General features: G+C 48.4%; 2 protein-coding genes across 2 annotated transcripts in view; both read left to right on the forward strand.

Annotated features, from left to right (window-relative positions):
* Positions 1–9,068, forward strand: part of LOC117380508 (NACHT, LRR and PYD domains-containing protein 12-like) — a 48,466-nt gene extending 39,398 nt beyond the window's left edge. Inside the window, exons 14-17 of the mRNA XM_055226278.1 lie at positions 3,150–3,323; positions 3,775–3,948; positions 5,972–6,015; positions 8,422–9,068. Of these exons, the coding sequence (XP_055082253.1) occupies positions 3,150–3,323; positions 3,775–3,948; positions 5,972–6,015; positions 8,422–8,987 (958 nt within the window). The 3' untranslated portion in view covers positions 8,988–9,068. The remainder of the gene's footprint in view (positions 1–3,149; positions 3,324–3,774; positions 3,949–5,971; positions 6,016–8,421) is intronic.
* A 4,099-nt stretch (positions 9,069–13,167) lies between these two features.
* On the forward strand, positions 13,168–26,161 carry shkbp1 (SH3KBP1 binding protein 1). Its single transcript, XM_033977327.2, has 16 exons — positions 13,168–13,315; positions 14,533–14,586; positions 14,675–14,720; positions 15,304–15,436; positions 16,011–16,091; positions 16,661–16,919; positions 17,661–17,851; positions 18,485–18,600; positions 19,065–19,152; positions 21,196–21,312; positions 21,462–21,632; positions 22,689–22,844; positions 23,031–23,127; positions 23,429–23,613; positions 23,712–23,814; positions 24,176–26,161. Exons 1-16 carry the CDS (start codon positions 13,260–13,262, stop codon positions 24,711–24,713), a joined length of 2,391 nt encoding a protein of 796 aa, XP_033833218.1. The 5' UTR covers positions 13,168–13,259; the 3' UTR covers positions 24,714–26,161.
* Positions 26,162–27,354: the final 1,193 nt, after the last annotated feature.

Here is a 27,354-nt window from a genome sequence, read left to right on the forward strand (position 1 = left end):
CTCAGAACTCCTCATAATGTCAGGACTTTATGTTCACAGCCTTTTTAGAATCATATGGACGACTTGTTTTTAAAGAGTCAACAGTTACAACACAATTTACACAAAGTCATTCAAAGAGTTTTACAGAATAAGTCTTGTTCCAGTTCAATGTCGCTGTATAAAGTTGTGGTTGTACTAACGACACAGGTGTGACACACGGCACAGGTGTGACACGTGGACACAGGTGTGACACATGGACACAGGTGTGACACATGGACACAGGTGTGACACATGGACACAGGTGTTTTCTTTCTTCAGTTGTCTTCATGGTCTGTTCAGTCTTTCTGATGTTTCCCACTTCTGACATGTAGATGTGTTCACAATAACCAGTCCATTTGTAATAAACACAAGATATTTATTATCAGTGGACCAGAACATGTACAGACTGTAGTAGAGAACAGAATGTGACTGCAGCGACCCCTACAGTATACTACTGGTAACACTATGGGGAACAGTATGGACAATCTTAATGACAACTTTATAATATCAGTGTGTACAGTTGTTTGTGTGAAAATTGAACCACAGAATAAGTTAATAGACGTTGTATGTGATGATTCTGGAGTGAACACAAGTGTAAAGAAGAGTCACTGTGACTGAAGTGTGTTTTCTTCGGTGTCTCAGGATCCACCAGAAACATCCTCCATCTGAACCTGGTCCCATCTGTGAGTCCCTCAGGAGTGACTGGTCTATGCCACATCCACTTCATTTTTCCACAGAGCCGTGAGTTTCCATGAGTGTTGAATAAAACAATTGAAATGAACATAAGTGTTTGATGAGTCTCTCTCACAGAGTGGAGCAGCAGGGTCCAGAGGTCTCCAGTGGTCAGCACCATCAGACACAGCTGGACTCCATATTTATGGTCTGTCACTAAAGTTTGTAAATGTTCAGATGAATGAGAACTTGTTCCACACAGATCTGACACTGACTGTATTTCTGTTGTTTATAATGTGTCTGTTCAGCTTCTGGAGGAGGACATCTTCACTTTTGTCCAGATGGAGCTGAAGAAGCTCCACAAGGTTCTGAGTACAGATTACCCAGAATGCTTAGAGCCTGTGAAGGATGAGGATGAAGAGCAGAGGAGCAGCAGTGAGGCTGTTCTGAAGATCACACTGAACTTCCTGAGGAGGATGAAGCAGAAGGAGCTGGCTGAGCGTCTGTGGAGCAGTAGGACCATTTAACACATTTAACAAGGTGCTCACAGTCGTTTTATATTCTCTGAGACTCAGGCCTGTATCTGTTGTCTTCATTCAGGGAGTTATTCAGGGACTTATTCTGGAGATTATCAGCGTAAACTGAAGTCTAACCTGCAGCAGAAGTTTGAGTGTGTGTTTGAGGGCATCGCTAAAGCAGGAAACCCCACCCTTCTGAATCAGATCTACACAGAGCTCTACATCACAGAGGGAGGGTCTTCAGAGGTCAACCAGGAACATGAGGTCAGACACATGGAAACAGCCTCCAGGAAACCAGACCCAGCAGAGACACCCATCACATGTGAAGACATGTTTAAAGGCCCAGCTCACACACATGGACCAATCAGAACAGTGCTGACAAAGGGAGTGGCTGGCATCGGGAAAACAGTGCTCACTCAGAAGTTCAGTCTGGACTGGGCTGAAGGCAAAGCCAACCAGGACATACAGCTGCTGTTCCCGTTCACTTTCAGAGCACTCAATGTGCTGAAGGAGAGAAACTTCAGCTTGGTGACACTTGTTCATCACTTCTTTAGTCAAACACAAACAGAACTCTGCAGCTTTGAAGACCTCCAGGTGCTCTTCATCTTTGACGGTCTGGACGAGTGCAGACTTCCTCTGGACTTCACCAAAACCAAGGCCCTGACCGACCCCACAGAGTCCACCTCACTGCACGTGCTGCTGGTAAACCTCATCAGGGGGAGCCTGCTTCCCTCCGCTCGCCTCTGGATAACCACACGACCCGCAGCAGCCAATCAGATCCCTGCTGAGTGCGTCTCCATGGTGACAGAGGTCAGAGGGTTCACTGACCCACAGAAGGAGCTGTACTTCAGGAAAAGATTCACTGATGAGGCCGACATAATCATCTCCCACATCAAGACGTCCAGAAGCCTCCACATCATGTGCTACATGCCAATCTTCTGCTGGATCGCTGCCACAGTCCTGGAGCATGTGTTGAAAAGCAGAGAGAAAGACGAGCTGCCCAAGACCCTGACTCAGATGTACATCCACTTCCTGGTGGTTCAGGCCAAAGTCAAGAACATCAAGTATGAAGGAGGATCTGAGACAGACCCACACTGGAGTCTAAAGACCAGGAAAATGGTGAAGTCTCTGGGAAAACTGGCCTTTGAGCAGCTGCAGAGAGGAAACCTGATCTTCTACGAGTGTGACCTGAGGGAGTGTGGACTGGACGCTGCAGCGGCCTCAGTGTACTCTGGAGTGTTCACACAGGTCTTTAGAGAGGAGCCAGGCCTGTACCAGGACAAGGTCTACTGCTTCATCCATCTGAGTGTGCAGGAGTTTCTGGCTGCTCTTCACGTGCGTCAGACCTTCATCAACACTGGGATCAACCTCCTCTCAGAGAACCAAACTTCACTGACAGGTAGCAGCAAATCAATCCAGTTTTACCAGACAGCTGTGGACCAGGCCTTGCAGAGTCCAAATGGACACCTGGACCTGCTCCTCCGCTTCCTCCTGGGTCTTTCACTGCCGACCAATCAGAGCCTTCTACAAGGTCTGCTGAAACAGACAGGAAAAGGCTCCCGGACCCATCAGAAAACAGCTGAGTACATCAAGGAGAAGCTGAGTGAGGATGTGTCTGCAGAGAGGAGCATTAACCTGCTCCACTGTCTGAATGAACTGAATGATCGTTCTCTGGTGGAGCAGATCCAACAGTACCTGAGTTCAGGACGTCTGTCTGAAGATGAACTGTCTCCTGCTCAGTGCTCAGCTCTGGCCTTCATCTTACTGTCATCAGAAGAAGATCTGGACCAGTTTGAGCTGAAGAAATACTGTGCTTCAGAGGAGGCTCTCCTGAGGCTGCTGCCAGTGGTCAAGGCCTCCAACAAAGCTCTGTGAGTAACATTTGTTTAACAGAGGATGGTTTGTTTCAACTTCTACATAAACAATGTTTTCTCTCTCCAGACTGAGCGGCTGTGACCTGTCAGAGAGAAGCTGTGAAGCTCTGTCCTCAGTCCTCAGCTCCCAGTCCTCTAGTCTGACAGTCCTGGATCTCAGTCTCAACGACTTGAAGGACTCAGGGCTGGAGATGTTGTCTGTTGGTCTGAAGAGTCCTCACTGTAAAGTGGAACAGCTCAGGTCAGAAATATACAAAACGATACTGGTCCACTGTTTCCTTTTTTCCTCTAATATTTTGTTGATTACTGTTTCTAGACAGACCAAACAAACCTATTTTTTTCTCAAAAGTGATTGGTGTTATGTTCTGGCTCTTTGTTGATTTGTTGTATAAACTGTTTTACATTAAATTAATAATAATGGAAAAATAACTCAAACTAATACAGTAGATTTGTTTTTGTTTTGTTTTTTAAAGATTGTTGAGATGAATGTATCTGAACTTGTCATTTCTATTCTGAAGGCTTCTCTAATGAACTAATATGAGCTAATATTTCTGTGTATTATTACATAACCTGTTGGTAGTTGCATTGAAAATTAAAATGTGATAAAAGTAACAAAGATATGGGACATTTTATTTGTCTCATCGGATTGAATGTTACTAAAGAACTGACTGATTCCAATAACGTGTCCTCAGACTGTCAGGTTGTCTGGTCTCAGAGGAAGGCTGTGCTTCTCTGGCCTCAGCTCTGAGGTCCAACCCCTCCCATCTGAGAGAACTGGACCTCAGCTACAACCATCCAGGAGACAGAGGAGTAAAGCTCCTGTCTGCTCTACAGGAGGACCCCCACTGCAAACTGGACACTCTCAGGTACTGTGATTAACCTGAACTAAAATAGAAAACAATAAACTTGTACTCACAATGACAAACACAGAAAACCATAGAACACAGTATAACCATTTAAAACAGACTTCAGACCCATCTGAGGAGGCCCATGTAGCAGAGCTTGAGAACCACTGTCAGACTCGACACTACAAACCTTTAACCCTTCAAGCCCGAATGGCCATTTCAATACATTTTTCTTTGTTTGAATTTTTTTGCTCAGGTTTGTTATTAAAACCGTCCATTTTAGCCCATTATGAAGTGTTATGGATGAATGTTTCAGTACAACCTGTTATTTCACAGGGTGCATGCTGTAGTTGTGTCATATGATTGTAATAAAATCTACAGACCCAGAAATGCAAATGAAAGAAACAGAAAATAAAATTCACAACAAACATGAATCGACAACTTTTTGGACATAAACAACGTTTAATTTAGAGCCATAGCCTCAAAAGTGAAAATATCAAGTCTGTAACTACAGTCAAAAGTCATTTTTGGCTTAAAAAAATAAAATATAATAATAATAATAATAAAAATTACTACGTGCCAGTTCTTCTTTCTGTCTGTCTTCTTTTAGAATTATCTGAGCTGTGTTTCCTGTGAATAAAACAACAAATGCCTTGACACACAACACACACGACACACACGACACACACAACACACACGACAGACACAACACACACGACACACACAACACACACGACACACACGACAGACACAACACACACAACACACACGACACACACAACACACACGACACACACGACAGACACAACACACACAACACACATGACACACACGACACAACTAAAACACACAACACACACCCGACACACATGAAATCCCAACTCTCCGGTTTTCAAAGTGAAAAAAAGTTTCTGACCTTCATTGTTAAAAAATGATGCACAATTTTATAAAAGATTTTCCTCAGACTCAGATGTGATGTCATCGTCTTGAAAGGGTTAAAGGTTAAAGGAGACTATTCTGCAAAAAGCAACTCTTTAACCTCCGAAGACCCGAGCTCTTGGATGACATGTTTTATTCAATTCTCTTTATTTGGGCTGATTGGACCTGACGAGTGTAAAAACAAAGAAATATATTTTTACATTATGTCGTTTCTGAGAAAGGTGATGTAAATCAAAGGTCCTCATGAGTGGACATTTGAATCATTTTGATCAAACATTTGAGTAATGATTTGCAAAAACTGTTTATTAAGACCCTGAAACAGCAACATTTGTCCAGAGTAAAAACAAAATGAGAAACAACAAATGTGCCTCTTGGAACAAAGTGTCTCGTGTGAAGAGACAGGAGCAGGAAAACATGTGCCAAAAAAAACAAATTCAAAATAAAAACATTATATTATATTCTAAACATTCTAAACTCGTATTTTCTTTCTAAATTGAATATATTTACATTGTTGCTGTTCTTGTTGATGTTATTCTTCTTTTAAAAAACTGCATTGTGGCCTAGACAACCCAAAATGTGTTGTCCACATGAGGACGCCAGGTCCCAGGAGGTTAAATCTTTTAACTCTGTTGTTGTTTCCACTCACATTTGTATTTGGAGTGATTCATGTTTGAATCTTTATTCTCCTGTGTTCAAGACGTCATTGTTCTGATTTACCCTATTTAACCTCCACTGCCCAGTGCCGTGGCACAGTGGGCCACTACTCTGAAAAAAAACAAAGTAACATGAACAGTGTCTGTCCATAGGTGGCGCTACTTTGTTGTGATGTTGTTTACAGTGACGTCTCATAAAGTGACAGGGAATCAGCTCCTAAAACCTCACTGGTCTCCAAAATGTTCCAACCCAGACGTCAGCGGACTCTTCTCTTTTATTAAGTCATTTTAGATCAACATTCAGTTTTCATCCATCTCTTTGGTTTTATCTTGTCTAAATTATAACATAATGATCCACTGGTTTAAAAGATTAGAACTATACAGTCGACACAAAGATGTCGTCTTTAGTGTCACATGAAGTGAACCTCCTCTGACTCTCTGATGTGTTTCAGACTGAGTCCTGCTGGAGAAAGATGGATGAATCCGATCAGGAGATGTAAGTCTGAATTAATCCATTTAACACTGATTATTTTTATGATTTTATTTGTCTCACACAAACAACACTTCAATACTGCACATGGTTATTATGATTTAAATGACTGTTTTATGAGTTTAGGGACTTTCAGATAAAGCATCATGGGAAATAACCAAACATCTGGAGCACGTCTCATCTCTGTCAGTCAGACTGAGACTCACTGGCCCCTCCCCCACGGCGCTCTCTGTGGGTGTGGCCTCAGACTGTGAGGTCCACAGCTGTGTCCACGACTGACTCCTGAAGCAGATCCTGAAGAGTCCAGTCTGGAGCTGTGTAACTGCACTCATGTTTCAGCTCAAACACAACAGTGATCTTCATTCTTCTTCTGGAGACAGTGGATTTAAACCAATCCCCTGTTCTCCTCTGAGCTCCTCTGCTGCCTCCTCCTCATCACTAGAACAACAACAGACACACAAACACTGGCAAAAGGACAGAAGCTGTGAACAAGCTCCTGAAACACAGAGCCACATGTCTCTGTGTGCACCAAGCCCCATCAGAACTACTGCTGCTGGAGCAAAGGAGGAGCAAAGGAGGAGCACCAAGCCCCATCAGAACTACTGCTGCTGGAGCAAAGGAGGAGCAAAGGAGGAGCACCAAGCCCCATCAGAACTACTGCTGCTGGAGCAAAGGAGGAGCAAAGGAGGAGCAAAGGAGGAGCACCAAGCCCCATCAGAACTACTGCTGCTGGAGCAAAGGAGGAGCAAAGGAGGAGCAAAGGAGGAGCACCAAGCCCCATCAGAACTACTGCTGCTGGAGCAAAGGAGGAGCAAAGGAGGAGCACCAAGCCCCATCAGAACTACTGCTGCTGGAGCAAAGGAGGAGCAAAGGAGGAGCAAAGGAGGAGCACCAAGCCCCATCAGAACTACTGCTGCTGGAGCAAAGGAGGAGCAAAGGAGGAGCAAAGGAGGAGCACCAAGCCCCATCAGAACTACTGCTGCTGGAGCAAAGGAGGAGCAAAGGAGGAGCAAAGGAGGAGCAAAGGAGGAGCAAAGGAGGAGCAAAGGAGGAGCAAAGGAGGAGCACAGGAGGAGCACCAAGCCCCATCAGAACTACTGCTGCTGGAGCAAAGGAGGAGCAAAGGAGGAGCACCAAGCCCCATCAGAACTACTGCTGCTGGAGCAAAGGAGGAGCAAAGAAGGAGCAAAGGAGGAGCACCAAGCCCCATCAGAACTACTGCTGCTGGAGCAAAGGAGGAGCAAAGGAGGAGCAAAGGAGGAGCACCAAGCCCCATCAGAACTACTGCTGCTGGAGCAAAGGAGGAGCAAAGGAGGAGCACCAAGCCCCATCAGAACTACTGCTGCTGGAGCAAAGGAGGAGCACAGGAGGAGCACAGAGGAGTGTAGGAGGAGCACAGAGGAGTGTAGGAGGAGCACAGGAGGAGCACAGAGGAGTGTAGGAGGAGCACAGGAGGAGCACAGAGGAGTGTAGGAGGAGCACAGGAGGAGCACAGAGGAGTGTAGGAGGAGCACAGGAGGAGCACAGAGGAGTGTAGGAGGAGCACAGGAGGACCACAGAGGAGTGTAGGAGGAGCACAGAGGAGTGTAGGAGGAGCACAGGAGGAGCACAGAGGAGTGTAGGAGGAGCACAGGAGGAGCACAGAGGAGCACAGGAGGAGCACCAAGCCCCATCAGAACTACTGCTGCTGGAGCAAAGGAGGAGCAAAGGAGGAGCACAGGAGGAGCACAGGAGGAGCACAGGAGGAGCACAGGAGGAGCACAGAGGAGCACAGAGGAGCACAGAGGAGTGTAGGAGGAGCACAGGAGGAGCACAGAGGAGTGTAGGAGGAGCACAGGAGGAGCACAGAGGAGTGTAGGAGGAGCACAGGAGGAGCACAGAGGAGTGTAGGAGGAGCACAGGAGGAGCACAGAGGAGTGTAGGAGGAGCACAGGAGGAGCACAGAGGAGTGTAGGAGGAGCACAGGAGGAGCACAGAGGAGTGTAGGAGGAGCACAGGAGGAGCACAGAGGAGTGTAGGAGGAGCACAGAGGAGTGTAGGAGGAGCACAGGAGGAGCACAGAGGAGTGTAGGAGGAGCACAGGAGGAGCACAGAGGAGTGTAGAATGTGTGGAGTGACGTCAGAGACTGGAGCTGCACTTTGTCACTGCAGCAACAAACTCAAGTTTTACACTGAAAAGAATCTGAAATAGATGTGAGGCTGAAACTAAAGGAAATATAGAGCTGAAGCAAAAGAAACATGAGCCAAATATAAGACATGATTCACAAATAAAATCATCAGAATAAAAACACATTCATCATAAATAATGGACTTTAAATCTTTCATGAATAGATTGACCCATATTAAACTATAATTAAATGTGTGTCTCCACATGGGACTAACTGCTGCTGTGTTGTGTCTTCTCTCCATCAGATTTCTGTGATCTCACTCTGGATCCAAACACAGCTCAGAGAAACCTCAAACTGTCTGACAACAACAAGAAGGTGACACATGTGACAGAGGATCAGCCGTATCCAGATCATCAGGACAGATTTGACTACTGGAAACAGATTCTGTGTTCCACTGGTCTGACTGGTCGCTGTTACTGGGAGGTCCAGTGGAGAGGAGAGGTTTATATATCAGTGTCTTACAGAGGAATCAGAAGGAAAGGACACAGATATGACAGTGCGTTTGGATACAATGATCAGTCCTGGAGTCTGATCTGTTCTGGAGGTCGTTTCTCTGTTCATCATAATGACAAACACACCTTCCTCCCTCAGCCCTGGTCCTCCTCTTCTGGGACAGTCTCAGTGTTTGTGGACTGTCCTGCTGGCTCTCTGTCCTTCTACACAGTCTCCTCTGACCAACTGACCCACCTCCACACCTTCAACACCACCTTCAACTCCACCTTCACTGACACTCTGCTCCCTGGGTTTAGTCTCTGTTCTTCTGGCTCCTCAGTGTCTCTGTGTCGCACAGACTCACCCTCCTCTGTGTAAAATACAACAAATCTGTACAAAAATCACTGTGGAAATGTTTTATTTTCTCTCAAAGACAAACTGCAGACGTCATGTAGTAGTAGTAGTAGTAGTAGTAGTAGTAGTAGTAGTAGTAGTAGTAGTAGTAGTAGTAGTAGTAGTAGTAGTAGTAGTAGTAGTAGTAGTAGTAGTAGTAGTAGTTTAAAAAGTCACAGTATTTGTTTCAGATCTAATAAAGTTTCAAATGTGGTGATTTTGATAAAGTTTTGAGCTGAATTTTGTTCAACAGAAACAAATGAATAAATATTTTTTATCCGTTTTTATTTGTTTATTTTTGTTCAAATTCTGAACGTGTTAAAAATAAACCTGAGCCTTTTCAGCAGGTCTCACACAATCAGAAAAAATACTTTTACTTTTCACATACTGCTCTGAAATGTACTCAAGTAAAAGTAAAAAGTATCACTCACTATCTCTCTCCCTCCTTCCCTTTCTCTCTATATATATTCTTTCTCTCTCTAGTCTCTCTCTCCCTCACTCTATCTTCACTGTCTCTGCTCCTCTGTGTCTGCTCCTCTGTGTCTGCTCCTCTGTGTCTGCTCCTCTGTGTCTGCTCCTCTGTCTCTGCTCCTCTGTCTCTGCTCCTCTGTCTGCTCCTCTGTCACAGATTTATAAATACCTCCACATGGATCTGGACACTGACTCACTCCAGGTCTTGAACTTCATTTTACATTCATTTTTCCATAGAGTTTTAATATTTTAATACATTTTTTAGTTTATATTTCAGTTTTCTTCACAGACACGAGACAAAACATAAAAAATACAAAATACAATAAAACACATGACACACACATGACAACAGAAGAAACACACACACAGACTATAAAAAATAAGAACGTTTTAAAAAGGTTTTACAGATTATTTATACATAACAACAATTATTATTATTTTTTTCACGATCTGCACTTTTCCGTTCCTTGTTTTGTCTCCTGCCCTGTTTCTTCCCTCCCTCACCTGCCTGAGCTGGGCTGAGCTCCTGGCTCCTCCCACGTACACCTGCAGCTCATCAGCGCAATCAACACCACCTGCCGTGGATAAGAGGAGCCAGAATCAGACACACGGTACCAGATCGTCCACGTGTAAACGTGAATATTCTAGCTCGTTCTTGCTTTTTGGTGTTTTTGCTCTCGTTAACTTGCTCATTGGAATTTTGTCATGATGCTGCATTGTCTGTCTCCCTGTGTGCTTTCCCCCTCCCCTACCTGTCTGAATCCGGAGCTGGGCGGAGTTCCTACTCCTCCTGTGCTCACCTGGAGAGCATTAGCACAATCATCACCACCTGCTGTCGAGTATATGAGGGCTCTGCAGATGACACTCAGGGCCAGACCGTCCGCGTGTAAACGTGAATGTTCCAGCTCAAGTTTGTGTGGGGATGTTGGGCTGTTTTATGTTTAGTGTTTTGTGTGGGTTGCGTGTTTTTATTGCATGTTTTTACTGCATGTTGTTTCCCGCATGGTGTGACTTTTAGACTGTTTTATTGAACAGCTCTTGGGGCGTGGCCCCACCCTTTTGGGCCAATCGCGGAGGACGTTGATGCCGGTGCCTTCCTAAATGAACAACAGGTGTGGGCTGTTAGAGGGTGCCGATAAATAGACAGACGCACACGAGGAGGAGACGGACACACGGGACACGCACACGGGACACGCTGGACTAGGAAACAGGTGCAACAGGGGAAAGGGAAAACGTACGGGGGACAAGACGCAGCGCTGACGCGCAGACGAGGACGGCCTGGACACAGCGCAAGCCGTGGGATTGAAGCCGGGCCCTGTGGAGACGGCATCGGGCGATCCGGAGGAGCCGGAGCGCAGTACTGGAGTGACGCAGTGTGCCGGCCTGGAGGAGGCGGGGGACCGGAGGACGGGGCTGACCTACGGCGAATACTAACACTGGACGGCTCTTAAAAGCCGTCCAGCTCGGTGAGTCGGCCGCATGTGGGGTGGGTTGTAGCGGGCCTATTGTACCCCCCACTGGCAGTTGTCCTGTCCCTTCCCCGTAGGAACAACCGACGGTCTCGGCCCGGAGGAGCCCAGAGCGTAACCCAGGGCGACGCAGCGCGGCGGCTGGAGGCGGTGCGGACCCGAATGCGTGGACCCGGAGGCGGATTGATATTACCACGGCGTGCACGACTAACACTGGACGGCTCATCGCCGTCCAGCGCGGTGAGTCGGTGACGCCTGGGTTGGGCTGGGGAAAAGAGATCCTTAGTACAGTCTACTGGTGCCGGTCTGTGTCCTCCCCCACAGGGTCCGCGTGGTGGTGCAGCCTGGAGGGCCTAGGAGTACGAGGGGGACCCCGTCTGCTGTCGTGAGCGCCTGGGCCATAGCGTTTTGACCCGTCCCCGGTGGACATTTTACAGGGACGTTGTTGTGGCCTTCCGGAAATCCAATTTTCCCTGTGGACATTTTATAAAACATTTTATGTCCCTTTTTTTTAAATCCTTGTCTTAATAAATGGTTATAGAAATACACTGTTGGTTTTAACTCATTGCTCACCCCTGTGACCTGCCGGAATATTAGAATAGAGTCCTAGACTCTTTAACTCTAGGTGGCGTTGTCGGATTAAATTAAAAAGTATGATGGAGTATTAACCCTTTCCTAACCCCCCACTCGCCTTACGGTGGCCACGTGACATTTGTATCCCGTTACCTTTCTACTCGTGTCTTACTGGATTTTGCTGCTTCCCAGATTCCTGCTCTCGCTCGCTCCTGCTCCTGACCCTGCACTCCAGCTCTGGTACAGTCCACCCCTCGTCTTCGCCTCCTGTCCTGTCTTGGTCTCCGGCCTGCTTCTCCTCTCCTGCCCTGGTCCTTGCTCTCTGGATTACTCCTGCCCGGTTCCCCCTGGTCTCGTCTCCGGTCCTGTCCCGCTCCGGCCCTGGCTGTCTCCGTGTCTGCTCCGGACTACCCTCGCTTGGCTTGCTCTGTTCCTGAGTCCGATCCTGTCCTCGTCCGGTCCTGGTGTTCCCTGTTTCTGCTCAACACTCCACACGCCTGGTTCGCCTCCCGTGTGTTTAATGAACTATTGACTCATATTATTTCACAAACTGTTAATAAACACTGTAAAATTGCCCCGAGTCTGCATTCCTTGGTCCGCTCCTGTACCTGCCATTTTTATGCTGCTCTTCAGATCCTGCTCTCTGGACCGTCCCAGCTCCCTCGCTCCCGGCTCTGCTCCTGCTTCCCAGTCCTGGTACAGTCTCGTCTCTGCATTCCACGTTTCTGGACCCCACTCTGCACCCTGCTCTTCTCCCTGGCTCTGGTCGACCTGTCTCTAGTGTTGGAGAAACTGAAGCCCCGTGAACCACTGAATCACTATGAAACACCTGCTTTGAAATGGCAGAGAGTGTTAGAATAGCGACATCTGCTGGATATTTATATGTATGGCATTAGGGGGCTATGACATAATTACAAGCCAATTCTCTTCAAACTTCCCTCAAAGCAGCGCACAATCAGAGCTCGAAACGTAGTGTTGACGTAATGAAGCCCCGTATGTCATGGTCACGTGATTTTTAGCCACGTGAATCTGACGTCGAATCAGGGCTTCGCAACCCTTGGGGTTCATGAGCCCGACGCTGGATCCTGACCCGCATCCCGGCTCCTGTTCCCCAGATCAACCCACATTATTGATTGTATTTTCACAACCTGTAAATAAACACTGTACATTTTCCCCGAGTCTTGCGTCTCTTGGTCCGATTAGCCAGCTTTACGACTGTTGTTTTTCATTTATTGTTTTGGCTGCAGTAGGAACAGTCATGTGAAGATGATTGTTTCTTACTGTTGCATTTATTTATTTTGTATCCAAAAAGCACATTTAAAACAGAAGATTCAGTTAAATGCTTTATAATTCAGCGGTTTATACAGTTTCAGAAACAACTTTTAAATAAAATGGTGATTTGTTACCACAGCTCACTGTCCCTGAACTTTCAAACCTTTAATGCTCTTTATTTTGGGAAAGTCAATGGGAAAAATGAATGAGAAATTTACTTTTGGAACGATGCGCTCCTGCTCCCTCCTCCTGCTCCCTGCTCCTGCTCCTGCTCCTGCTCCTGCTCCCTGCTCCTGCTCCTGCTCCGTGTCTTCTCTCCCTCCTCTGCCGCGGGTCACTGACTCCAGTCCGGGCTTTGTTTCCCGCCACAGCCGCGGATCCCGGAAGTCGCTGCTCAACAACAACAGCCCCAAATCCAACAAACATGGAGTAAAAACCCGATAAAAGAGCGACAGGACGCACCGGGGACAGGATGACGAGCCCGGGGAGGAGCGGGGACATCATCCACCTGAACGTGGGCGGGAAGAGGTGAGAGGAGCCGGGCAGGAGCTGAGAGGAGCCGGGGCTAACATGCTAACATGCTAACTCCAGCTAGCCACCGGAAAAACTCTCACCCGGAGAAAAAATGATGTTAAACTTTAATTAAAACAACAAATCCGTGTAAAAAGAGTGAAATGTCACTAAAAGGGAGTTTTTTATTGCACCTTTTCATATTTTTGCCTTATATAGAGTAAAGATCTAGTATGTGTCATGAATGTACTTATTCAAAATTCAACTACTTTGAGTTTCCAGGGTCCAAATATTAGTTTATTTGCTTCTCTGTGCAGAACAATGGACAAAAGTCTATTTGTAATGTGAAAATGGTGTTTGATCTTCACATAAAGTATAAGTTTTAATAAGTGTGTGATGTTTGTGTCGATGACAAACAGCAGTGAGCTCAGCTGTTATGACCCTCTGTGTCTGAGCTGCTCCTCACAGCAGCTGCTAAAGTCTCAGTATCATCTCCAGGAAACAAACACCTGGCCACAAAAGTTCCACTGTGCACTTTAAATCTGTTTAAGTAGTTGTACTGTTCATGGTACTGTCTGATAGAGCTGTCAAAAGTATCGAAAAACAGAAAATCATTACTACTAAAATTAGTATCGAAACTAGATCCTCATTTTTCAGGTTTTGATACTAAAAAAGTCCCATTGACAGAAATGAGTCTGTCCTGAATCTGTTTATACTGATGTGTCTGTTTCACATGTATAAGACACATGGACCAGTGTGAACTACTGCACACTGAGGATTACACACATAACACACACATGTAACACACACATAACACACATGGAATAGAACACAAAGTACTATATTTAATGTGTAAAATCACAGTATATTGTCTAAATAAAGAGTGTTTTTAAAATAGCAAATCAAAGCACCATAACACTGCCAAATGGGTGAGCAGATTTAAAGATGCACTGTGTAACTTCTCTGCTTGTCTCCATGGAGATGTTATAGCTTTGCCCGGAATGTTCCTGTGTGAGAAATCCATTTGTCTCACACAATCAGGCGACGCCACCAGGTCAAGTGAAATCAGACGTTTGACTTAATGAAAGTATTAAAATGTAAAACTAATAATCTCTCAAATATAAAGTGTTTAGACGTGAGCTTAATGTTTTATTGTTAATGTGACACAAATCATCACACCTCTGTTCCTCTGTGCTCTTGGGCCGCTGTAACGTGTGGGGTGCGTTTGATTTCAGGTTCAGCACCTCCCGGCAGACGCTCACGTGGGTCCCGGACTCCTTCTTCTCCAGGTGTGTGTTTTGCATAAGAATAAAGATGAGTTTGATAGTTTCTGTTGTGTTTAAATGTTGATCCTGAGCGTGGTCTTGTTCGGTGCAGTTTGCTGAGCGGTCGGATCTCCACGCTGAAGGACGAGACTGGAGCCGTGAGTCTCATTTACACGTTTTTACTGTTTCATTTTCCTAATCCACACAATCTTTAGACAAGAGTTTAGGTTTTAGAAGTTAAAAAGAATGTACAGTGTTAATATAGAAAGTGACGGGCAATATATCGAAAAAATAGGAATGCACCGATACTGGTATCACAAAACCAGGAGAATGTGCTGGGGTATCGGTCTGATGATATTGGTTCAGGTGGGCCTTCCTGGTGGGCCTTTAATTTGATTTAATGAGAATATTTACGGGCCGATGTGGGCGCAGTCTCATAATGTTTGAACTTTTATTCATTTGAAGCTGTTGTGTCATGATTTGAAGTATAAAATAACAGCTACATAATCAGGTAATTTTGTAATAAGTGAACTGTGTTTTTTGAGGAAAAAAGATTGTGCTCTGGTATCGTTTGATATCAGGTATCTGCAGATACTTAAAGTCACAGTGTCAGTATCGATATCAGTGTATCCCTAGAAAAAATCTGCAGATGTGTGTCAGTCTCTGTCGTCCACAGCAGGTCACATCTCTGTGTCGTGTCAAGGCCTAATCTCTGTCCTTCTGTTTCCTCTTTTTCTGCAGATCTTCATCGACAGAGACCCGTCGCTGTTCGCTCCGATCCTCAACTTCCTTCGCTCCAAAGAGCTGCACCCGCGCTCCATCCACGTCCAACTGCTGCTGCACGAGGCCGAGTTCTACGGCATCACGCCACTCGGTAACCCACGGCAACGCACATGGCAACGCTATGTAACCCACAGCAACACGTGCGGCAACGCATTGTCATCCACAGCAACAATCATTATCAACAATTTTCTAGACCCACGCTTGACCTCTGACCTTTAAACAAACCCACTCTGACCTTTAAACGGACCCACGCTTGACCTCTGACCTTTAAACAAACCCACTCTGACCTTTAAACGGACCCACGCTGACCTCTGACCACACAGGCCTGCATCTCCATCTCTGTTCAAACTCTTTTGTTTTGTTTTATTTCTTTGATAAAACAAACAGTTCCTTTTAACCTTTCCAGTCCAGAGTCAACATGGGCCATTCAATTCATGACATCACAAGGTGGAACGTCACATTTTGAGCTTTGCAGATGTTACAGACTAATAATAAAGTGACTCAAACATGTGTGAATGAAACAAAACACAACTCCAGGTCTGTGTTTGAGTCAGTCTTTCCTGATATAGGACCATTTAAAAGTGTTTCTCAGAGCTTTTACCTCGTTTCACTCTTAACTGTTCAGACGACTCTTTCTCATCATCATCTTTCGCCTCTTGTTTCAGTGCGGAAGCTGCAGTTATGTGATGAACTGGACCGGTCGTCCTGTGGAAATGTGCTGTTCAACGGATACCTGCCCCCTCCTGGTAACTCAGTGTAACCACAGGACACACGGGGAGGGCATCTGACACACACAGGGAGGGCATCTGACACACGGGGAGGGCATCTGACACACACAGGGAGGGCATCTGACACACACGGGGAGGGCATCTGACACACGGGGAGGGCATCTGACACACGGGGAGGGCATCTGACACACACGGGGAGGGCATCTGACACACGGGGAGGGCGTCTGACACACGGGGAGGCCATCTGACACACACGGGGAGGGCATCTGACACACACGGGGAGGGCATCTGACACACACGGGGAGGGCATCTGACACACGGGGAGGGCGTCTGACACACGGGGAGGGCATCTGACACACACGGGGAGGGCATCTGACACACACAGGGAGGGCGTCTGACACACGGGGAGGGCGTCTGACACACGGGGAGGGCGTCTGACACACGGGGAGGGCGTCTGACACACGGGGAGGGCGTCTGACACACGGGGAGGGCGTCTGACACACGGGGAGGGCGTCTGACACACGGGGAGGGCATGTCCAGCTCAGATTAAACTCTGTATGTTCTTGTTGTTGTTGTTTTTTTTACAGTTTACCCGTTGAAGCGTCGTAACCGCCACAGCGTCGCCGGCTCCCAGTTCATGTCGAGCAGAGCGCCCCCGGTGGAGAGGGCGGTGCGGCGCAGTAACACCATGCCTCCCAATCTGGGCCATTCTGGGATTCTGAGTCCACGAGGCCCCGAGGAACGCCCCGCCCCCTCGCAGTCACATGACCCCGGCCTCGTACGCATCATCTGTGGACATCACAATTGGATCGCCGTGGCGTACGCGCAGTTTGTCGTCTGCTACAGGTGAGAGGGAGATCGCTAATCGCAAACAACGATGATCCTCGTTTATGGCGTCGCAAAAAAGCTACTTATGCAGATTAACTGTATAAAAGAAATGAACTAAAGGAGTGTGACGCTACCACAGACTGCACAGGAAGTGATCGTGTCGCACTTCCTGCTCCATCGACTCTGGCTCCAATTCACTTCCTGTGTAAAATCTGTCTCCTCTCTTTGTACCTGCTGCTGATTTCGGTCTTAAATGTTCGTATTAACCCGCTCCACATGATCCTGGAGTTTTTATTTCACTATTGTGTCTGTAAATCAAGCGCCCGCTCCCTGTTGAATCAGCGGTGCGGGCACAAAGGGGCGTTACCTTCAACAGCCTCGCTCTGGATTGGCTCTTTGGTTGCTATGACACTCACGGCCTCTATAAGCACTAGCCTCGATGAGCTTCATTTGGAGCCCGACACGGTGGGAGACGTCACACTCCGCTCCGGGGGAAAAAGGACCTGATTTGTCTGTTTTTAATGTTCATATCTTGATTTACAGACACAATAGTGAAATAAAAACCCCAGGATCATGTAGACAAAAAGCTAAAATCTCCATGGAGACGAGCAGATGACCGACCCTCCACCTGAAAAGTTACACAGTGCACTTTAAAGTGTCTTACACCTCAGACCAGGGACTGTGTTTTTTTTTTTGTTTCTTTGTCTCTCATCGTGCTGCCCTTTTATTGTGAAAAGGTCATATATTTGTTTCCTCCAGAGTGAAGGAGTCCACGGGCTGGCAGACCGTCTTCACCTCTCCGCGTCTGGATTGGCTCATCGACCGCGTGGCCCTGAACGCCAAAGTGATGGGCGGCGCTCTGGGCGAACACGACAAAATGGTGGCCGTGGCGTCGGTCACTGAGATCATCCTGTGGTCCATCTGCCCCGACGGCAACGGGAACGAGATCGGTCAGAAATGTTCACTCAGCCACGCCACAACATCTGGGAGGGCATCTGACGCGACACAACATCCGGGAGGGCATCTGACGCGACACAACATCCGGGAGGGCATCTGACGCAACACAACATCTGGGAGGGCATCTGACACGCCACAACATCTGGGAGGGCATCTGATGCAACACAACATCTGGGAGGGCATCTGACACGCCACATCTGGGAGGGCATCTGACGCGACACAACATCCGGGAGGGCATCTGACGCGACACAACATCCGGGAGGGCATCTGACACAACACAACATCTGGGAGGGCATCTGACACGCCACAACATCTGGGAGGGCATCTGATGCAACACAACATCTGGGAGGGCATCTGACACGCCACATCTGGGAGGGCATCTGACACGCCACAACATCTGGGAGGGCATCTGACGCGACACAACATCCGGGAGGGCATCTGACGCGACACAACATCCGGGAGGGCATCTGACGCTACACAACATCCGGGAGGGCATCTGACGCTACACAACATCTACAGAGTCACTAGAGACATTTGACCTGCCTCCAGCCTCACAGTTTAACACCTTGGGGCTACAGGAGGATGGGAGGGCATCTGTGTTAAACCTGATACCCTTGTGTTTTCAGGAGTGTTTAGCCTGAATGTTCCAGTGGAGGCGCTGTTCTTCATCGGGAATCAGCTCATCGCCACCAGCCACACGGGGAAAGTGGGAGTGTGGAACGCCGTCACCAAACACTGGCAGGTACCAGAGCGACGGCACCGTTCATACTTTGCAGCTGATGTCGTCAACATTCCCCGGGGGTGTGACGCTAACTGGAGGCACTGCTCTGTCTGAATCTGTTAGACTTTAATCTGAGCTTTGTTTTAACACAATCTGACCATAAAGAGCTGACTCATCTGAACTACAACAGGTGATTTGTGCTGTTAAACAAGTCCCTCAAATAACACCACACTCACAAGCTAGCATTAGCATTAGCATTAGCATTAGCCAACAGTTTTTCAGTGAGTCACTCTCAGTTTTTCGCTGAATCAAACTTTAATCAAACATAATAACATGGCAGAAAGGGAAAAAAAGCTGAATACTTCTTTAAAGAATTGAAAAAAAAAAAACAACTAAGAATTGCACGTAAGTCTTCATTTATACAAAACATGTGTGACCTCTGTGTGACCCCTGTGACCCCTCTGTGACCCCTGTGTGTCTCTCAGAACCAGGATGTGGTCCCCATCAGCTCCTACGACACGGCCGGCTCCCTGCTCATCCTGGGCTGCAACAACGGCTCCATTTACTACATCGGTGAGACACACACAAATTATACATATATGAAAGTACTTTATACTTTAATACATGAGGCCAGTACACGGTTATATTTACACATCCTACAGACCAGTACACACTTATATTTACACATCCTACAGACCAGTACACACTTATATTTACACATCCTACAGACCAGTACAGACTTATATTTACACATCCTACAGACCAGTACACACTTATATTTACACATCCTACAGACCAGTACACACTTATATTTACACATCCTACAGACCATTACACACTTATATTTACACATCCTACAGACCAGTACACACTTATATTTACACATCCTACAGACCAGTACACACTTATATTTATACATCCTACAGACCAGTACACACTTATATTTATACATCCTACAGACCAGTACACACTTATATTTACACATCCTACAGACCAGTACACACTTATATTTACACATCCTACAGACCAGTACAGACTTATATTTACACATGCTACAGACCAGTACACACTTATATTTATACATCCTACAGACCAGTACACACTTATATTTATACATCCTACAGACCAGTACACACTTATATTTACACATCCTACAGACCAGTACACACTTATATTTACACATCCTACAGACCAGTACACACTTATATTTACACATCCTACAGACCAGTACACACTTATACTTACACATCCTACAGACCAGTACACACTTATATTTATACATCCTACAGACCAGTACACACTTATATTTATACATCCTACAGACCAGTACAGACTTATATTTATACATCCTACAGACCAGTACACACTTACACATCCTACAGACCAGTACACATTTATATTTACACATCCTACAGACCAGTACACACTTATACTTACACATCCTACAGACCAGTACACACTTATATTTACACATCCTACAGACCAGTACACACTTATATTTACACATCCTACAGACCATTACACACTTATATTTACACATCCTACAGACCAGTACACACTTATATTTACACATCCTACAGACCAGTACACACTTATATTTATACATCCTACAGACCAGTACACACTTATATTTATACATCCTACAGACCAGTACACACTTATATTTACACATCCTACAGACCAGTACACACTTATATTTACACATCCTACAGACCAGTACAGACTTATATTTACACATGCTACAGACCAGTACACACTTATATTTATACATCCTACAGACCAGTACACACTTATATTTATACATCCTACAGACCAGTACACACTTATATTTACACATCCTACAGACCAGTACACACTTATATTTACACATCCTACAGACCAGTACACACTTATATTTACGCATCCTACAGACCAGTACAGACTTATATTTACACATCCTACAGACCAGTACACACTTACACATCCTACAGACCAGTACACACTTATATTTACACATCCTACAGACCAGTACAGACTTATATTTACACATCCTACAGACCAGTACACACTTATATTTACACATCCTACAGACCAGTACACACTTATATTTACACATCCTACAGACCATTACACACTTATATTTACACATCCTACAGACCAGTACACACTTCTATTTATACATCCTACAGACCAGTACACACTTATATTTACACATCCTACAGACCAGTACACACTTATATTTACACATCCTACAGACCAGTACACACTTATACTTACACATCCTACAGACCAGTACACACTTATATTTATACATCCTACAGACCAGTACACACTTATATTTATACATCCTACAGACCAGTACAGACTTATATTTATACATCCTACAGACCAGTACACACTTACACATCCTACAGACCAGTACACATTTATATTTACACATCCTACAGACCAGTACACACTTATACTTACACATCCTACAGACCAGTACACAAACAAAGTCATGCATTTCTACTTCAAAGTCTAATGGCAGTACTGTGTACTCTGTGTACTGGCCTGTCTCTTCCACACGGTTAAATAAAATGACCCTGAGAGCAGCTACTGTTTTAGCCTGATTTAAACTGTCTCTGTTTTGTCCAGATGTGCAGAAGTTTCCTCTGAGGATGAAGGACAACGACCTCCTGGTGACAGAGCTGTACAGAGACCCAACAGAGGACGCCATCACTGCCCTGAGCGTCTACCTCACCCCAAAGACAAGTACTACTACTGCAAATACTACTACTACAACTACAAATACTACTACTGCTACTACTACTGGACTTAAACTTTGACTGAACCAGCTCTGAACGTTCTCAAAATGGCGGCGTTCAGTCCCGGTCTACAGTGTTGTGTGTTCTGTCTCTGAGGCGACAGCGGTAACTGGATCGAGATCGCGTACGGGACCAGCTCTGGGACCGTCCGGGTCATCGTCCAGCACCCAGAGACCGTGGGCTCTGGACCCCAGCTCTTCCAGACCTTCAGTGTCCACCGCAGTCCGGTCACCAAGATCATGCTGTCTGAGAAGCACCTCATATCAGGTACGGGACCAGGGACGGGACTGGGGGACGGGACCGGGACTGGGGATGGGGGACCAGGATTGGGGACGGAGATGGGGACGGGACCGGGGGACTGGACCGGGGACGGGACCGGAGGTTGGGACAGGGACGGGATTGGACTGGGGACTGGGACGGGACTGGGGACAGGACCGGGGACAGGACCGAGGACTGGACTGGGGACTGGGACAGGACCGGGGACGGGACCAGGAACGGGACAGGAGGTTGGGACAGGACCGGGGACTGGACTGGGGACTGGGACAGGACCGAGGACTGGACCGGGGACTGGGACGGGACTGGGACAGGACCGGGGACAGGACCGGGGACTGTACTGGGGACTGGGATGGGACCAGGAATGGGACAGGACCGGGGACTGGACTGGGACAGGACCGGGGACGGGACCGGGGACTGGGACAGGACCGGGGACGGGACCAGGAACGGGACAGGAGGTTGGGACAGGACCGGGGACTGGACTGGGGACTGGGACAGGACCGAGGACTGGACCGGGGACTGGACCGGGGACTGGGACAGGACCGGGGACAGGACCGGGGACTGTACTGGGGACTGGGATGGGACCAGGAATGGGACAGGACCGGGGACTGGACTGGGGACTGGACTGGGGACTGGGACAGGACCGGGGACAGGACCGGGGACGGGACCGGGGACGGGACCGGGGACGGGACCGGGGACGGGACCAGGAATGGGACTGGACTGGGGACTGGACTGGGGACTGGGACTTGGACGGGACCGGGGACTGGACCAGGGATGGGACAGGGGACAGAGACTGGACCGGGGACTGGACCAGAATTAAAACCAGGACTAAAACCAGGACGGAGCCGTTTCTGAACCAGGGACTAGAACCCGGGTTTAGAATCTGGAACTAGAACCTGGAACGTGAACTAGGACTAAACCAGGGACTGGACTGGGGACTGGTCTGACGTTTCTACTGCTGACACTGACACTACTTTTTTTTTTTTCTTAGTCTTTATTTGAAGGGACAGAGACATTATGCTCATAAAACTTGTTATCTGTGCGTCTCAGTGTGTGCGGACAATAATCATGTCCGCACGTGGACGGTGACGCGCTTCAGGGGGATGATCTCCACACAGCCGGGGTCCACTCCTCTCACCTCCTTTAAGATCCTCAGTCTGGACGAAGGGGAGGGTCAGGGGGGCTGCAGCGCCGGGACGGACATCGGTAAACGGCCCACACACACACACACACACATAGACATAGACACGTACACATACACACATGTAGACAGGTGCACACAGACACATACACACACCTGTACACACACCTGTAGACACACACACACACCTGTAGACACACACACACCTGTACACACACATCTGTTTGGTGTTTAAATCCTGTTTTCCTCAGGTCCTTATGGAGAGAGAGATGATCAGCAGGTTTTTATTCAGAGAGTCGTCCCAGACACAGAGAAACTCTACGTCCGACTGTCGTCCAACGGAAAGAGGTGGGTCTGAACCCGGACCAGGACTAAACCTGAACAGAGTGTAAACGTGGTCTAAACAGGTCTAAACCTTGTCTGGCTGTGATCCTGGTCTCTGGTCTGGTCTCTGGTCTCTGGTCTCTGGTCTCTGGTCTCTGGTCTCTGGTCTCTGGTCTCTGGTCTCTGGTCTCTGGCCTCTGGTCTCTGGCCTCTGGCCTCTGGCCTCTGGCCTCTGGTCTCTGGTCTCTGGTCTCTGGTCTGGTCTCTGGTTCTGATCCTGGTCTCTGGTCCTGGTCTCTGGTTCTGATCCGTCTCTCTGGTCCAGGGTGTGTGAGGTTCGCTCTGTGGACTGCACGTCCATCACTTGCTTCACGGTCCATGAGTGTGAGGGCTCCAGCAGGATCGGCTCCAGACCTCGGAGGTACCTCTTCTCCGGACACAGCAACGGAAGCATCCAGATGTGGGACCTGACCACAGCCATGGACATCGCCGGGAAGGTGGACATCAGAGGTAAGTCTGGGACTAAACCAGGACCGGACCAGTACTCGGACTGTACTTGGACTGAACCAGGTCTAAACCAGGTCTTAACTCTGCCTCTCCTGTCTCAGCTCTGGGCGGGCCCACAGAGGAGGAGCTGCTGGAGCTGCTGGACCAGTGCGACTTGGCTCTGACCCGGACTCCAGACAGTACACCACGAGCCTCCACCTGCAGGTCAGATGCCCTCTCTGTGTGTCAGATGCCCTCCCCGTGTGTCAGATGCCCTCCCTGTGTGTGTCAGATGCCCTCCCTGTGTGTCACTTCCTTCTCCAGTTTTATTTTCTTAATCGTTGATGCTCATAGGATTCTGCAGTGTCGCGTCGTCATTTTGGTACAAATGTAAACGCGCTGCTCTAGTGTGACGTGCATCTGTCCATAGGGGGCGCTACAGCACGCGGCGCTTTGTTGTGATGGCGTTTGCGGCGACGTCAGCTCCACTGGACGTGTTTCTTAAGTCGTTTTAGATGAATATTGTGATTTAAAATGTGTAAATTATAGAAACACTCTGGTTTCACAGCGTCTTGTGTCTGTGCAGCCTCCAGTCTCAGCTCTCTGACTTCAGACCTGAACGACCTCACTCCAGAGGGGGAGGGGCCACCGGGGGCGTGTCCTCTGTGGGCGGGGCGTCGGGCTCATCCTGCTCTCTGATTGGCTCCTTCCCACGCCACGCCCCGCCCCCCTTGCCTCAGTCGAGACCCAGCCCTAGACCCAGTCCCAGACCTAGTCCCCGCCCGCTGAGGTTTGTGGAGCGCTGTCAGGAGCTCGCCAAAGAGGGGGCGGGACCGGAGCCAGGGAGGCGGAGCTTAGCCCTCAGCAGCGAATCAGAGCTTAGATTTGGTTTGAGGACGCCGCCCACTTCCTTCTCCCCGCCGTCGCCCGGAAACCGCCTCTCCCCGGCGGCGGCGGCGTCATCAGCGGCATCATCCATGACATCACCGCCACATCGCAGAGCCACGCCCACCTCCCCCCCAGGCCACGCCTCCTCACCTGCTGTTGCTGCGGCGACGCCACACAGCCCTGAAAATCCTGCCTCCACCAGCCCCAAGCCCCCCCTTAACGAGACCAGCTTCTGAACTGGACCGGGACTGGGACTGGACCGGGACTGGACTGAACCGGGACTGAACCGGGACTGGACTGGACCGGGACTGGACCGGGACTGGACTAAGACTGGACTGGGACTGGACCGGGACTGGACTGAACCGGGACTGGACCGGGACTGGGACTGGACCGGGACTGGACTGAACCGGGACTGGACCGGGACCGGGACTGGACCGGGACTGGAGTGAACCGGGACTGGACTAAGACTGGACCGGGACTGGACTGGACCGGGACTGGACCGGGACCGGGACTGGACCGGGACTGGAGTGAACCGGGACTGGACTAAGACTGGACCGGGACTGGACCGGGACTGGGACTGGACCGAACCGGGACTGGACCGGGACTGGGACTGGACGGGGACTGGACCGGGACTGGACCGGGACTGGGACTGGACCGGGACTGGACTGAACCGGGACTGAACCGGGACTGGACCGGGACTGGACCGGGACTGGACTAAGACTGGACCGGAACTGGACCAGGACTGGACCGGGACTGGACCAGGACTGGACCAGGACCCTTGACCTGGTTCCTTCTGGACGATCGTTCCGTTTCCTTTGCACACATGTAGCCACGAGTCCAAACTGTGGATTTTTACTTTTGTCATGAGTCTTTTAATTTTTCCGTTTCCTGAGGAGCAGCCAAAATGTACTCGAGTAAGAGTACTGTTACTTCAAAATAACGTTACTTTAGTAGAAGTACACAGCAGTTAAGAGAAGGAAGAAATTACTCAAGTAAGAGTAAAAAAGTATTTATGAAAAGTACTCGAGTAAGAGATTTAACTTAGAGTAACTGTCAATCTGATCTGAAGGAGCTGAAAGAAACAGAATCACTTCATTATCGACATGAAGCTCAAGTCACTTTAGACTTAAGTGGGAAGAGAAACCACAACTTTTACTCGAGCAAGAGTACTGTTACTTCAATAAAAAATGACTAAAGTATGTGTAAAAGTATGGGGTCTGAAGTACAGTTTTATTAAGTTACTCGAGTAAACGTGAGTCCTGTCCACGTGTCTTCTTCCTGCTGCGTCTTCACTGGATCAGGGCCAAAGTTGTTCCTTTAAATCTTAAGCACAAACTGAATGTTAAAGACAGTGTCCTCCCTGAAGTCTGAGGTTAAAGACTGTGTCCAGGACCAAACCAGGGACGAAACCAGGGACCAAACCAGGACTAAGTCAGGACCAAACCAGGACTAAATCAGGACCAAACCAGGACTAAACCAGGACTCTAGGTGAGATCTCTGGGTCCTCTTAAACAGCTTTGTTTCTTTCAGGATGTTTCAGGAGGACACTGTATGAAACTTTTTCTGATGTGTGAAAAACTCAAATGGCTCCGGTGTTTTTGATAATTTTTTGTATTTATCTAAATTGTGTTTGTACATTTTCTACTCTGACTTTTCTATCAGAAAATAAACACATTTGAACACGATGCCCTGGACTTGCTCCTGTTGTTTATATGTTAAAGTGGAGCTCATGTGTGGTGTTCATGTGTCAGGCTCAGCCCAAAGGAGCGACGTGGGGCCGTCCTCCTGTGGACCCACCACCTGCAGGAGGAGCCATGAGTGGCGGGTGCAAGGAGATCCGGGCGGCAGGCGGGGGCCTCAGCGACCGGATCTCTGGACATTTAGACTGGATGTCACCTCACTGGGGGGGAGGAGCCTGAGCTTGTGCGGGAGCGTTATTGACTAGATATAGTCGGCCTCACCTCCACACACAGCTCGGGCTCTGGAACCCAACTCCTCCAGAGGGGCGGGACTCTCCATTTCTCTGGCGTTGCCCGTGGGGAGCGGCGTTGAGCTGGTGTGGGCTCATTGCCCCACAGCTCAGCTGCCACGTGTTGGAGTTCACCCCAGTGAACGAGAGGGTCGTGTCCCTTCGGGTCGGGGACAGGTCTCTCACTGTTGTGTCGGCCTACGGGCCAAACAGCAGTGCAGAGTACCCGGCCTTCTGGGAGTCCGTGGGAGGGGTACTAGACAGTCACTGAGCAAGGACTCTGTTGTTCTCCTGAGGGACTTCAACGCCCATGTGGGTAATGACAGTGACACCTGGAGGACATGATTGGGAGGAACGTCCTCCCTGATCTGACCCTGAGTGGTGTTTTGTTATTGGACGAACACCATGTTCAAGCACAAGGTCCATCAGTGCACGTGGCACCAGGACACCATAGGTCAGAGGTCGATGATCGACTTTGTTGTCGTGTCATCTGATCTCTGGCTGCGTGTCTTGGGCACTCGGGTGAAGAGAGGGGCAGAGCTGTAGAGCACCACCTGGTGGTGAGTTGGATCAGTTGGCGGAGGAAGGACAGACCTGACAGGCCCAAGTGCATCATGGGGGTCTGTGGGAACGTCTGGTGGAGTCAAGAGGGTCTGCAACTCATACCTCTGGGAGAACTTCTCCCTGATCCCGGGGGAGGCTGGAGACATGGACTCTGAGTGGGACATGTCCTCCACCTCTATTGCCGGTGTGGCTGCTTGTAGCTCTGGTCAAAAGGTCTGTGGTGCTTGTCACGGAAGTAAGTGATGCCGTCAGGCTGAAGGAGGAGTCCTATCGAGCCTTGTTGGCCCGTGGGACTCCTCAGGCAGCTGATGAGTACCAGGGGGCCCTGAATTTTTGCCTCTGTG

The sequence above is a fragment of the Periophthalmus magnuspinnatus genome, chromosome 13, assembly GCF_009829125.3.
Source record: "Periophthalmus magnuspinnatus isolate fPerMag1 chromosome 13, fPerMag1.2.pri, whole genome shotgun sequence".
In the NCBI taxonomy this organism is placed as follows: Eukaryota; Metazoa; Chordata; class Actinopteri; order Gobiiformes; family Gobiidae; genus Periophthalmus; species Periophthalmus magnuspinnatus.